Source organism: Chelonus insularis, unplaced genomic scaffold (genome assembly GCF_013357705.1).
Source record: "Chelonus insularis isolate UGA/USDA-ARS -01 unplaced genomic scaffold, ASM1335770v1 contig_82_pilon, whole genome shotgun sequence".
Classification (NCBI taxonomy): Eukaryota; Metazoa; Arthropoda; class Insecta; order Hymenoptera; family Braconidae; genus Chelonus; species Chelonus insularis.
The window spans coordinates 120,196-132,496 of record NW_023276770.1 but is presented as its reverse complement, the minus strand read 5'-3'; the positions used below and the strand labels follow the sequence as shown (position 1 = coordinate 132,496).

The window sequence follows — 12,301 nt, the reverse complement described above, 5'->3', positions numbered from 1 at the left end:
ATTTTTTTCCAGAATCCTCGTGCAATTTTATATAAATATAACCGCGGTTCAAAATGAGAGGTTAAATTCGCTAATTAAATTTCACCGCTACTAGACTATAAGTGGTAACGTGCTAGCCTGGCGCACTATGGGTAACGGGTTCGATTCCCGGCCGAGACAAGACCCATTTATAAGATATAGTCTTTTCTCGGACCACGATGAGCGGGAGGCCTTTCAGAGGGTAGTCAAAGGTGTATGTCAATGGGCGACAACCCATTATATACAGCCTTACCTGAGCAGGAGCTCTGTACAGCTGGATCCCAAAATTCTTCACGCACTCTCTCTCGTTATCTTAAGCTGATGCTGAGGGAACAAGAACCTTTAAGGTAACTGGCGAAATCTCTGAAGATAAGACGATTGCTTGTGGCACTGGGGGACGAACTCTACGGTTGACACCAGGCCTATAGATCTTGTCTACCTGATGCTGAGGAAACCGGGGGACCATGGGGCTGGTGGAATCTTCGAAGGCAAAAAGATAACGTTCATTCGCTCCACCATGGAAATTGACAGGGACTGTTCCGAGGCTCAAAAGGAAACCAAGGCAACTTGGGAACCTACAGGCCTAAGACATAAGATGACCGCCTTTACTGTGCAAAGGGACCCAGCACAATGGTCTCGTGGCTCAGTGCAGAGGAAGGCGGGACATTTTAAGACACCTTCTTCCATTATTTATGTATACTTTATAATCATAAAGTTAATAAATTTTAAGATTTTTATATGTTATTTTGAATATTTCATTGCTCTGACACAATTTCTCAGGTACATTATACATTCCGCGATTGTTAATAGGCTGATGAACTATAATTTTACAAATTACATCTGTTCTTATATAAACTAGTATATCATCTCTTTCTGGTCACTTCTAATTGTGGCCACTCATACCCCATAGTTTTAACTTTTTTTTAATCGGCCTGTATTGAATATATTATTCTAGGGAAATACTCTCCTTCGTACTCTACGATTACATAGTCACCTGGAGAATACGAATCACTATTTTTTTCAAGAATTAAACGACACTTTACATCATTATGTCCTGAATCACAATTATCAATATTAAACAAACTATTCAAGTCAATATTTATATCATTATACACAGAATCACTATTATTGTTGGTATCTAAATTATCCAGTCTTTCGTTCTTCTATTTCTTCTTTTATTTAATTTTTCGAATGGAGGTTTTGATTGGCGAGGGTAAGAGTTTTCAGAGTGTGCAGAGCCCAAAACACAACATCAGTACTTGGCATGACATGAAATAAAGTAAATGATACATTGATGTTAAAACAATCGTCTCGTAAGAACACGGTAGTAGAAAAAATATCGAAAAGAGTGATACTGGCGATGACACACAAAATATTTGATCCTCTTTGTGTCTCAAGTCCAATCCTCATACATCCTAAGCTGCTACTACAAACCTTGAATAAAGTAAAATGGGACAAAGAAGTGGAGTCAGAAACAAGAAAGCAGTTTATTGAGTGGTATGACAATTTGAAGCTATTGGAAGAGTTGGAAATACCAAGGTAGGTATTTGGAAGTAAAAAAGATGATTTGTCGTTTCATGTCTTTATTGATTCCAGTTAGGTAGCTTACGCAGTAGTCGTTTATGACAGAATTCAAACAACACGAGGTGTACAAGTTCACATGGTTGAGGCCAAAGCAAGAGTAGCTCTATCTAAAAACATTAGTATCCCCAAGCTGGAACTTCTCGCTGCAACACTAGAAGCACGTATTATGAAATTTATTCGGAAAGCTTTGGGGTATGAAAACCCAGATATACATTTTTAGAGTTACTCATTAACGGTACTGGCGTGGATTTATCATCAGAGACAATGAGCCATTTTTGTTTGGAATAGGGTGCAAGAGATTTGTGAAATATGTAATCCTGAGACATAGCAACATGTCCCGGGTCATATTAATCCAGCCGACTTACCCGATAGAGCCTGCACTGTTAAACAACTCTTAGAATCAAAATGGTAGCAAGGTCCAAGCTGGCCGGAAAATAAATCTAGTGAGTAGCCAAGAAATGAGTTCTCTATTGATGAGCGAAAAATAAATAGAGAATTAAAGAAATCAGTTGTCAAGAATAACGAGATAACAAAAGTTGAAAATATTGTCATGACTACCACCAGTGAAAAAATTTTGAAGGAAGATGCTTGGTATATGAAATATTTCTCGAAGTACTCCAAAACCATACGTATGGTAGCATGGATGAAAATATTCATTTCTAATGCGCTTAGTCCACGTGAACTATGAATTAAACGAGAACTTTCTGCAGAAGAATTATCTGATGCTGAAAAACCTGTTTTAAAGCTTGCACAAAAGGCATCATTTGTTGGTATACACGATCATCGATTAAAGGATAGAAAAATTTTGATAAATGAGGTGGGACTTCTCAGGTTAGAAACGATAGTATCGCAACGTTCAGACAAAAGAGGTTTCCGAGAACCTATAATTCTGAATCTAGAGCACGAACTGACTACACGATTAATTACTGATAATAATGAAAAACTATTACATGCTGGAGTGCAAATTGTTCTGAATTCGTTAAGAGAGAATTTTTGGATCTTAGAAGCTAGAAAAATCATTCAGGGTGTCATTAACAAGTGTATTGTATGTAAAAGATTCAGAGCCTCACATGTTGAAGTACCATCTGCAGTCTTACCCGAAGCCAGAGTAAAAGATGCGGACATTTTTGAAATAACGGGCATTGGTTTTGTATTTAAAAAGTGGACAGAAAACGTGGATTTGCTTGTTCTTTTGTGCTGTATATAGAGTACTACATCTAGAGCTGGTTACATCTCTATCTACAGAGGCTTTCCTTGATACCTTACGACGTTTTACCTTACGGGGGATGGTGGAAGCGTATGGTCAGGATAGTGAAAGAACTGCTCCAAAAAGTACTGGAAAATCTGGTTTGTCATACAAGGAGTTAAATACAGTGTTATAGAATTTTGAAGCCATCATTAATACACGACCTATTACTTACCTGTCAGACAATTCTGCAGAACTTTGTCTAAAAAGCTCAGTTATGTTTCTAGGTATTGAAAAGACATTGATATTCCTGAGTTAAATCAGATTAATGCAGTTAGTTTGAATGAAATAATTAAATATCGAAAAAAGCTAAGAGATGATCTTCAACGTCGCTTTCGAACAGAATATCTAGGACAGCTATTAAAAAAACAGTCAAAGTTTAAGAAATACGAAAATTTAAGATTTGGAGAGGTTGTTTTGATCGGAAGTGACAACTAACAAAGATTAGATTGGCTCTTAGGCCGTATAAGAGATGGAGAAATCCGAGTTGTAAGAGTAAAGACAGCAACTGGTGAGTTAGTGAGGCCAGTGCAACGAATTTTTTCCTCTAGATTAGACCCACCAGCTGAAGCACAAGCATTATACAAGCCGAAGATATGTAAACCAATTGATCTAGTTGAAGAGATTCACTCATTATGGACGTCGAGTAAAGAAGCCTGAAAGGGTGAATTATTAAAAGACTGTAAAATTAACTTGTGTGATTAGTAGTTTTGGTTGAGTCTGTCTGACTCAAGGTGGGAGAATGTGGCGAAATTACCCGTCAGTAATATTATATACAAGTAAAGAGAGTTAGTTAAGCTAATATGGCGATTGATGTATGAAGCAATAGATTTGTGTTCTAAGTAAATAAATAGTATTAAAGAAAACAATCATTGTGTAAGAATTAGAAGACCTTCTATTACTTTAAGGGCTAGTGATAGGATAGATAGCTTCTTTCTTTTTTTTTCTTGACACAATTTTTTTTAATAATTCACATATTCTACATTTACAGCTGCTGTTGAAGGATGCTTTTTAATTTAATATTTAATATTATTTTTAGGATTTGTTGGTATTTCCAGAGCTTCTTTTTCATTTGAACTTGCATTTTAGTAGTAGAAAATTCTTTTAAAAAGTGATGGGAATTTATTATTTACTACTTTTCTATTTTTTTCTGATAATTTTTTTGGTGTTTTCTCAATTATTTTCTGATCTGAAACATTTTCTAGATCAACTATTCCATTGTCATGAACGGCACCATTAACACAATCGTCTACCCATAAATTATCATCGATATTAATATCAGATGGAAGGTCAACTGTTAAAGTGTCTTGATGATCATCGTTAGGCTGTAATGTTGTCCAAAATTTAAACAGCCCTTGATGTTCTAGTTGATCAGTCTATTTATCACCAAAATTTCTGAACTTCTTAAGAGGTGATGGATGCAACAGTTTTTGTACTGCACGAAGTACTTGAGCATCAGTAATTTCATCTTTATTCTTTTCTTCTTTATTAATAATATACTCATTTATTTTTATTGTATACCAATTGAGTCTTGGCGTTTTACAATATTTCTCTTCTAATTCTGGTATCCCCTCTCCGTTGCCTCAACACTTATTTTTCTCCATATTTTCCCATCTAATCCTCCCTTCATCATCACACCGCTTTTTTTTTGTTTTCCCATTCTAATTTTACTTTCCCTCCCTTTACTTGTTTCACCCCACTTTCTTACCTGCCCGGCACACTATTACACACATAGTATACCGGGTTACGTCTGCAGCCGACTTACGTCCTAACCATTGTATCGCATTTGCACGAGGACACAGCGAAACTGCAGAAAACCTGTGTCGATACAACCGGCTCTCCGAAGAGATCCTCCCGCTCACGGTGATCCGAGAAAAATCATATAAATGACTTTTTGTCTCGGTCGGGACTCGAACCCGCGACCTATCTAAAGCTGACGCTTATCCATGAGTCCACCGCGTCGGTTTTTTCTTTTCTTCTTTATTTTTTTTTATTTTCTTCTGTAATATTTTCATTGAATTTATAACTCGATTTCAATACACCCTTACAGTTCACTGAATGTCGATCAAAAGAACATATTCCACAACCGCGAAAAGCGTTGACAACAACTTTTTTCGAGACTGCTGTTTCGATGGCTGACTTCAAAATTAAAGCAAACTCTTCTCTTTTTAATTTTTAGCCACACTTCTTCTTACGCCAATTCGTAATTTTTTTTTTCACGCATTTTTCAGTGGTCGGAAAATTCCTACGTCAAGCGGCTGCAATGCTAATGCTTTCAGCATTAGGGCTGAAAGCTATAAGAATAATGTCCTTCTCTCTACAAAATTCAAATAGGTAATAGATAAATATTCAAATAAGAAGTGTCTCCATCAACGAATTATAACATGGAAAAAGGAATTTTATGATCAGCAATCCATGGGTAGAACACATTTGTAATGAACTCGTAGAAAACTTCACTGGTCATCCAGCTAGATTCTGATTGCCCGAATCCCCAATCTGGTGGGTAGCTACTGTGGATATTTGATGGTATCCCATTCTTAGAGATTGTATGTTTCTATTACCATTAAAACTGTCAAAAATTCCTTTTCGTCGTTATAAATCCTGGAATACACTTTTTGAGTTCCATTTTTCTAGAAAGAATGGATTGCTCTTTTGAAAACACATAAAATCCACCGTTGTCGCTATTAAAAATTACAATAGACAGAGAGTGGTTCTCAATCTGTGTCGACTGTTGTGCCTCGATACAGTGTCTATAGTTAAAGAGAAATTAATTTTCACTCAGATTGCTATACTTTATATAATAGGAATAAAACCGAATTAATGTTAATAAAATTTATAATAAATCCGGGCGCCAGGTAGGAGGACAATCAGGTTTTACCTACCAAAATAATCAAGTTATAGTTAAAATAAACGAACTTAAACAATTTATTGAATACTGAACCGGCTAGCTTTTACAATCAAATAAAATGATAAAGTGTGAGACTTCGTGGGATGTGTCACCACTGGTGATCACTCAAACTCCGCTTAAATAATCAATTTCATATATTCGGCATATTCAATTTACTTAAATCATAATTTACTGCCAACGAAACGCGTTCAAGGACTTGAAAGAAGTCCAAGTCACTCATTCAGCACTCTGGAACGCCGCCCGCTGGCTAACTATTCCTTATATTTTGAGATATGGCCGGATTCAGCAATTATTGCTTAATTTGCAATGTTACAGCTCCAATAAGTCGCCATATTCATAATAATAATTACCAATAAATTTAATTTGCGTCAGCAGCTAAATAACAGAATGTCTAATCACGATTGAATCGCCAACAATTTCTCGCAAACTCTTGCACGCAACTTGACGGATTAAGCAAATAATTCAATCAATAAAATAACATAAAAATCACCAATGTTACAGAGCACGCAATTAATTTCTCGGTGAATTATAATAACATTGCCAAAATGACTCAAATTACATTACAATAATTAATCAAGTATCAACGTGATTTACAATAAGTCTATCGAATAAGAAGTATTAATCAATCAATAAATTATACAATCACAATTACGCGACAAACGCTCGCTATCCAATTATAGTAGATTCATTAGCAGAAATAAAGATACAGCTTACGAGTGACGTCCCACGTTGCACCCAGAGTCAGCAAATGGCTCCCTTTGTAGCTGTCGTTGATCTGCTCCATCACCAACGGCTGGATATCTAGGTTTACTGAGTACTTACTCCAACGATTTCCTCCTGGCCACCAACGGCTTTTCCAACAATGAGAATTAACCCGATGATACAATACAATAGATCATGCATCATTATTTACAACATGCGGTTGTAAATAAAATCTCTCAAACTTATTATCGGGTATGATAGTGAGCTTAATTGAACACTTTTTAAAAATTTCATGTGATTTTTACAAACTACTCTTGAGTTTATGTTGATATATTATCAAGTCGTGTTGATTCGAGTATAAATAATCGAAGATAATTATTTAATTTCAGACAGCGCTAAGTAACTTAGAAGAAATACAAAACAACCAATTCATATACCGGAATGAAAAAAGTAAAAATCCAGGTGTGGGTCCAATGCGATCGCGACCGATGGAGCGAAGGTACGATACATCACCTTACAGTGGGACGTACCTGTCACCACCTTTACCTGACACATGGCGGAGAGCCAATTCAGATTCAGCATTACATCAAAGCGCTAACGAAGCGTGTCAATCAACTTCTACAATTTCACATCGCCGAGGTAAAAACTTATCTTATACAAATTCGATGCATGATAAATTCCAGAAAAAATTAGTCGGAGATGTTTGTGCCCTGAGGATCAACTTTCCATCAATTAATATCGGTAATATTTTCATCGTTTATTTTTTTTTCATAATGTATTACTATTATTATACACAATATAAAGTTGTTCAGTTACATAAAGTTATTTATAACAATATTTTTTTGATATTTATCAAATATGATCGAAATAATGATAATTTAGTATGTTAAGATCATTTTTAATAAATTAAACGTTTTACGAACAATATTAAATTGTTCAGAGGCATGTGATCTTATTAGCAGCCATATTGTATTGACTTCCGTTGCCAACAACGCTAATCATTTAATAAGTAGAATCTATTTTAAATTTCTTTTTTACTTAACTTATTTTACACTCTTTTTCTAAGAAAAAAAAACGGCTGAACTGAATTCGTTTAACTTTCTTCTTCATTATCTTTAAAATGAAATGAGTCCGCAATTGTTAAAAACGTAAAGAAAAATGAAGCTTAAGTTTTAAACGAAAAATAAAAAAAAAGAGCCATGAAAAAGAATATCTCAGGACCTGTCTAAGCACTTATAGGCACCAGAAATAATAGAAAAACTGTTCCTGAATGTCGTGAATCTCCATTACTACATTCTATTATAGTCAGACTCCTCTAATTTCCCAAGTCTAGGAGGTACGATTAAGTTTATAATTAAATTAGAATTATTATTATCTAAATTTATTATTATTATTCAAATTAAGGTTCAAAATTTTTTTAGTGGGGATAGTCTATTGTTTAGGGACTATCTACAAGGATATTTAATCATAAACTTTCTAAATTAATTTAAATGTGGAATCTCTATTTGACTACTCCATCGATAATTGCTCGAATGGTATCAAAATTTTTGATAGTCCAGGCATTAATGACGCGAGTGTCCCACCAAGTTCCTTGTAGAATTGTTTAGTTTCATGTTTAATAATTGCACCACATATAAGTACACTCGGCTTCATTAATGCCTGGTGTATCCTTGGAGAGCAATTACCGACTGCGAGTATAATTTTTTTTTACATTAAGTTTTTAATCTAGAATTTTTTAAGCTTGGGCTGATCTCAAAATACTATAAAATTCGTAATTACATTCCAAATATGATGTTTTAGGGTGTAAAATATTTTTTTTAATTATTAGAAATGTCGGAAGGTCTGCCGTAAATAAAAATAACCAACAAAAATTTCTTAAGAAATTAATAAATTATAAATTTCTATTGCAATGTTTGCACGGCCATCTTAATTTCGAGACATGCAAAATAAATAACTACTCTCTTTTTAAGGAATTTCTGTTAATTGTTGTTGATTACGACATAACTTTGTATCTTAATTTCTATACTTTTCTATACTACAAAAGAAAATCAGTTGAAACGAGGGAAATTGTGAGATTCGATCCTGGAATCCTCGGGTCCACAAGTCCAGTACGCTGCCGATTGCGCTATTCTAAAACATGAATACATAATTTTCGCCTAATCTATTTGAGTTAAAAGTTGGTAATATTTTAAACATAAATTAAGTTTGCTTCCTAGCAAGTATTTCTAAGTAGAAATAGAACAATTGTCATTTTCAAAGATATGATAGTTAAAATGCAACTTAGAAATTATATCATTATCTCAATGTCCCATGATAGGATTTTATTTTATTTAAAAGGAGAACATTAGAACAATTTTTGTAGGAAGTCAATGAATTCTTATTAGTAAATGATTTTTATTAACATCTCAACAATTTTTATAAGAAATTCTAGGACTATCTCTCATGAGAGGCTATAAGAATTTATCAGTTAATGATGCCATTTGATTCTCCGTCTGATTCTGTACGATTCTATTAGAACGAATGTCATCAGATTGAATAAGAACTTATTGGTAAATAATTTTTATCGACAAATCAACTATTTTTATAAGAAACTCTGGGATTGTGTCCCATACGATCTCTATTTAACCAGTGAAATTTCACTATTTCCTATTGCGTCATTGAGCAATGCTACAAATAGTAAATATTTACTAAGAATTAGTAGATAGTTACTCATTTCTTTTTTAGAGAGCAGCCAGAGGAATATTTGCTTTTATAAGAAGTTTATTGGGAAAATATAGATTTTAATTAGAATTAAGAATCAATATTATAAACCTATAGGATTCTGATTATTTCTATTAACGAATTTGAATAGGATTATAAAAATTTGGAATGGGAACTGGCAATGGAATTAAAAATACAAAAATGCTGTAAAATATCAGATTCAAGTTTGAATAGGAATAATATTCATTCATTTTTTCATTTTATAGAAATAATATGTAATGGATTATGCTTCCATCATGACTTCATCCGATAGATGCAATCTGATTTTCTAGGTTAATAAGAAAACAATTTCTACAGGATTTTAATAAATCCAATAAGGAAATAATACTAAAAAATTACTTTCTTTGCTTAAACATGGCTATTAAAAAAGGTTGAATCTTATAGGCTTTTTCCTATAGCTAAATCCTAATAGAGAATATCGTAATAAGAAAATATTTTCTAAGTCACATTTTTATGTTTGATGAATTTATAAACATTCTTATAAAACAGTCTAATAGTTTGTTATATGAATAGTTGATATGTTGATGGAAATTATTTACCAATAAGTCCTCATTCAGTCTGATAATATTTTGTCTTATAGAATCCTGTTCATTCGGATGAGAAATCAAACGGCGTCACTTATTTATAAATTCTTATCGGATCTTATTCAGAACGGTCTAATAGTTTTTTATGAATTAATTCAGAAATTGAGATATATTATTTGCTTACTGCTTCTTATAAAGTCTTATAGTATTCATTCTAGCAAAATCTTATAACACTGGATAGAAGGAAAAATGATCAGTTCCACCTATAGATTCTTATTGCATCGTGTAATATTTTTCTGATACATTCTCATAAAATTTATTCAGAAATTAAATAGTATTAATAACCTATAATTTCTTATTGAAACTTATCATATTGTTCTCATTTATTCTTACATATACTTATAAAATTCACCAAATTTTTTTCACTCTCATAAATTCTGATTAATTCTTATTGAATGGTTATAAGACCATTTTTGGTCTTCTTATAGACCCAATACGTTCTTATTTATTCTTTTAAATTGTGTATTAAAATCTATCGGAAATTATAAGTCGGAAATTTAATACAAAATGAAAATAATATTTCCACCACTTCTTTGATGGACGCGAAGAACTATATTATGTTTCTTCTTTAGTCTGCGAGATCAACTTCACCCATAAATTTATTGTAATTAGCTATGGGTAAAGGACAAGTAAATTCAACATATTTTTTATCCTTTTTTGAATATTTCTTTACTATAACCACTGCTGTAGGATCACAGTTGGATGATAAAATTGTAACTAGACGATTATCCTGCCACACAGTTGTAGTAGTTTGCTATCTCTGCATGTTTAAAAAATCACCTCTGTTTAATTTCAGATTTTGAAAGTTTTTAAATTCCTGAGGCCATTCTTTTCTGTTGGATCTGATGGTACCACAAGCATAAACTTTTTTTTCTAATAACTTATCAAATAGTTTAATTGATGTGAAAAAATTATCACAGTGGACATGGAGATTTTTCAAGTCAAAGAAATTTGACAAACTTAGAACCAACAACAAATCTTCATTAATTTTTTTTTTTCCTAAATATGACTTTGCATCAAGTGTGTAGCCAGTTATAGCTTCTGCGATAACCCAAAATTTTAAATTCCACGGTGTTGGTTTATCCTTCATATACTGTTTTGCTGAAAACTCTCCTTTATATGCGATTATTGCTTCGTCCACATCATTAAAAGAAAGATACTGCTGTATTAATCTGAATCTATCATAATTTATTGCATTTGCAACTATTAGACACTGTAGAAAATTACCAGAAAAATACATTTTTACTCGTTGCAATTTGACAATTCCCTTGTAAATACTGATACCAATAAATTCTTGATTTTCATGAGCTGTTACAGGTTGCCAACGTTTATTTGGGCGACCTTGATAAACTTGGTTAGCGTATACGTTATTTTTCTCTGCTGTTATTTCGTAAAAATTATCATCTAGAAATAATTTTAGATATTGTTTTTCAGCACTTCCTTTAGGTAATCCATGAGTAGGTCCTATATTATCTTAGAATTCCTCTATCGCGAGTTCCTTTACTGTCTGAGACCATTGAACGACATTACTATTGTCGAAGAAAGAAAACATTTTATGAAAAATTACTGATATCTGGTGTAGTGTACATGATTTGATAGACAAATGTTAGAGTGAATGTGTTATAAAATTTTTAAAATCCATTTGTACATCAAAGTTTACTTGCCGTACACAAAATAAAACAAAAGAATTTCTACATATATTCCAATTCTTGATATTTTATTTAATAATACTTGAGTTAACTTACAATTAGTACCGTTATTTTCGTTTTGTTTCTTACCATTTTTAACATATCAGCATTTGTTTATAAAAATATCGTTTTTTTATAAATAGAACGTGAGAAAATTATTTTATACACTCTTTACATCACAGACTAAAATGACAATGCTAAATTAATTATCAACAAAACGATTAAATCCTTATTAATCACTATCGGAAATAAATTGCTTATTGAATTAATAATTAATGGCAATTTTTCAAATATAGGAGTACTATGGGGTTAAGGACTAAAAGTACGATAGTTTACTCCATCTCTTACCGTTCGCGAGACATGAGCATTTGTTAATAAAAAAGTCATTAATATTATATAAGTAATCAGAGACTGATGTTATTTTCATATATTTATCATCTTATCGAATAATTTATCATTAATTTCCATTATACCATTATCTCGATCATAGTGTCATCTTTATTTATTATTGATTACTTGATGTTTATAAGGATATGCTATTATTTATCATTGTAAAAACAATATAAATCTATCCTCTTAACAATATAAATGTTTAAGAGGCAATATCATGAGGACTAGTCATGTTATGTTTTCTTAGGTAATTTTATACTATCGTAGTCCCCTCGTTTTTTGGCTCTAAAAAATCAAAAAATCATCATTTTTCAACGCAATACGATTTTTAACAAAAATTTATCTATCATTATTTATCAAGTATTAATATTTTCGAAGATATTATTATTTATCCATCACCAAGTCGTTTTAGCAATTAGAA

At 32.4% G+C, this 12,301-nt stretch overlaps 1 protein-coding gene across 6 annotated transcripts in view; it reads left to right on the top strand.

The window, feature by feature from the left end:
• LOC118071403 (CREB-regulated transcription coactivator 1-like) overlaps positions 1-12,301 on the top strand; it is a 108,375-nt gene that overhangs the window by 21,029 nt on the left and 75,045 nt on the right. For all 6 annotated transcript variants that reach the window (XM_035090553.1, XM_035090551.1, XM_035090549.1 and 3 more), the window contains one exon: positions 6,848-7,097. In XM_035090553.1, coding sequence (XP_034946444.1) covers positions 6,848-7,097 — 250 coding nt within the window. The remainder of the gene's footprint in view (positions 1-6,847; positions 7,098-12,301) is intronic.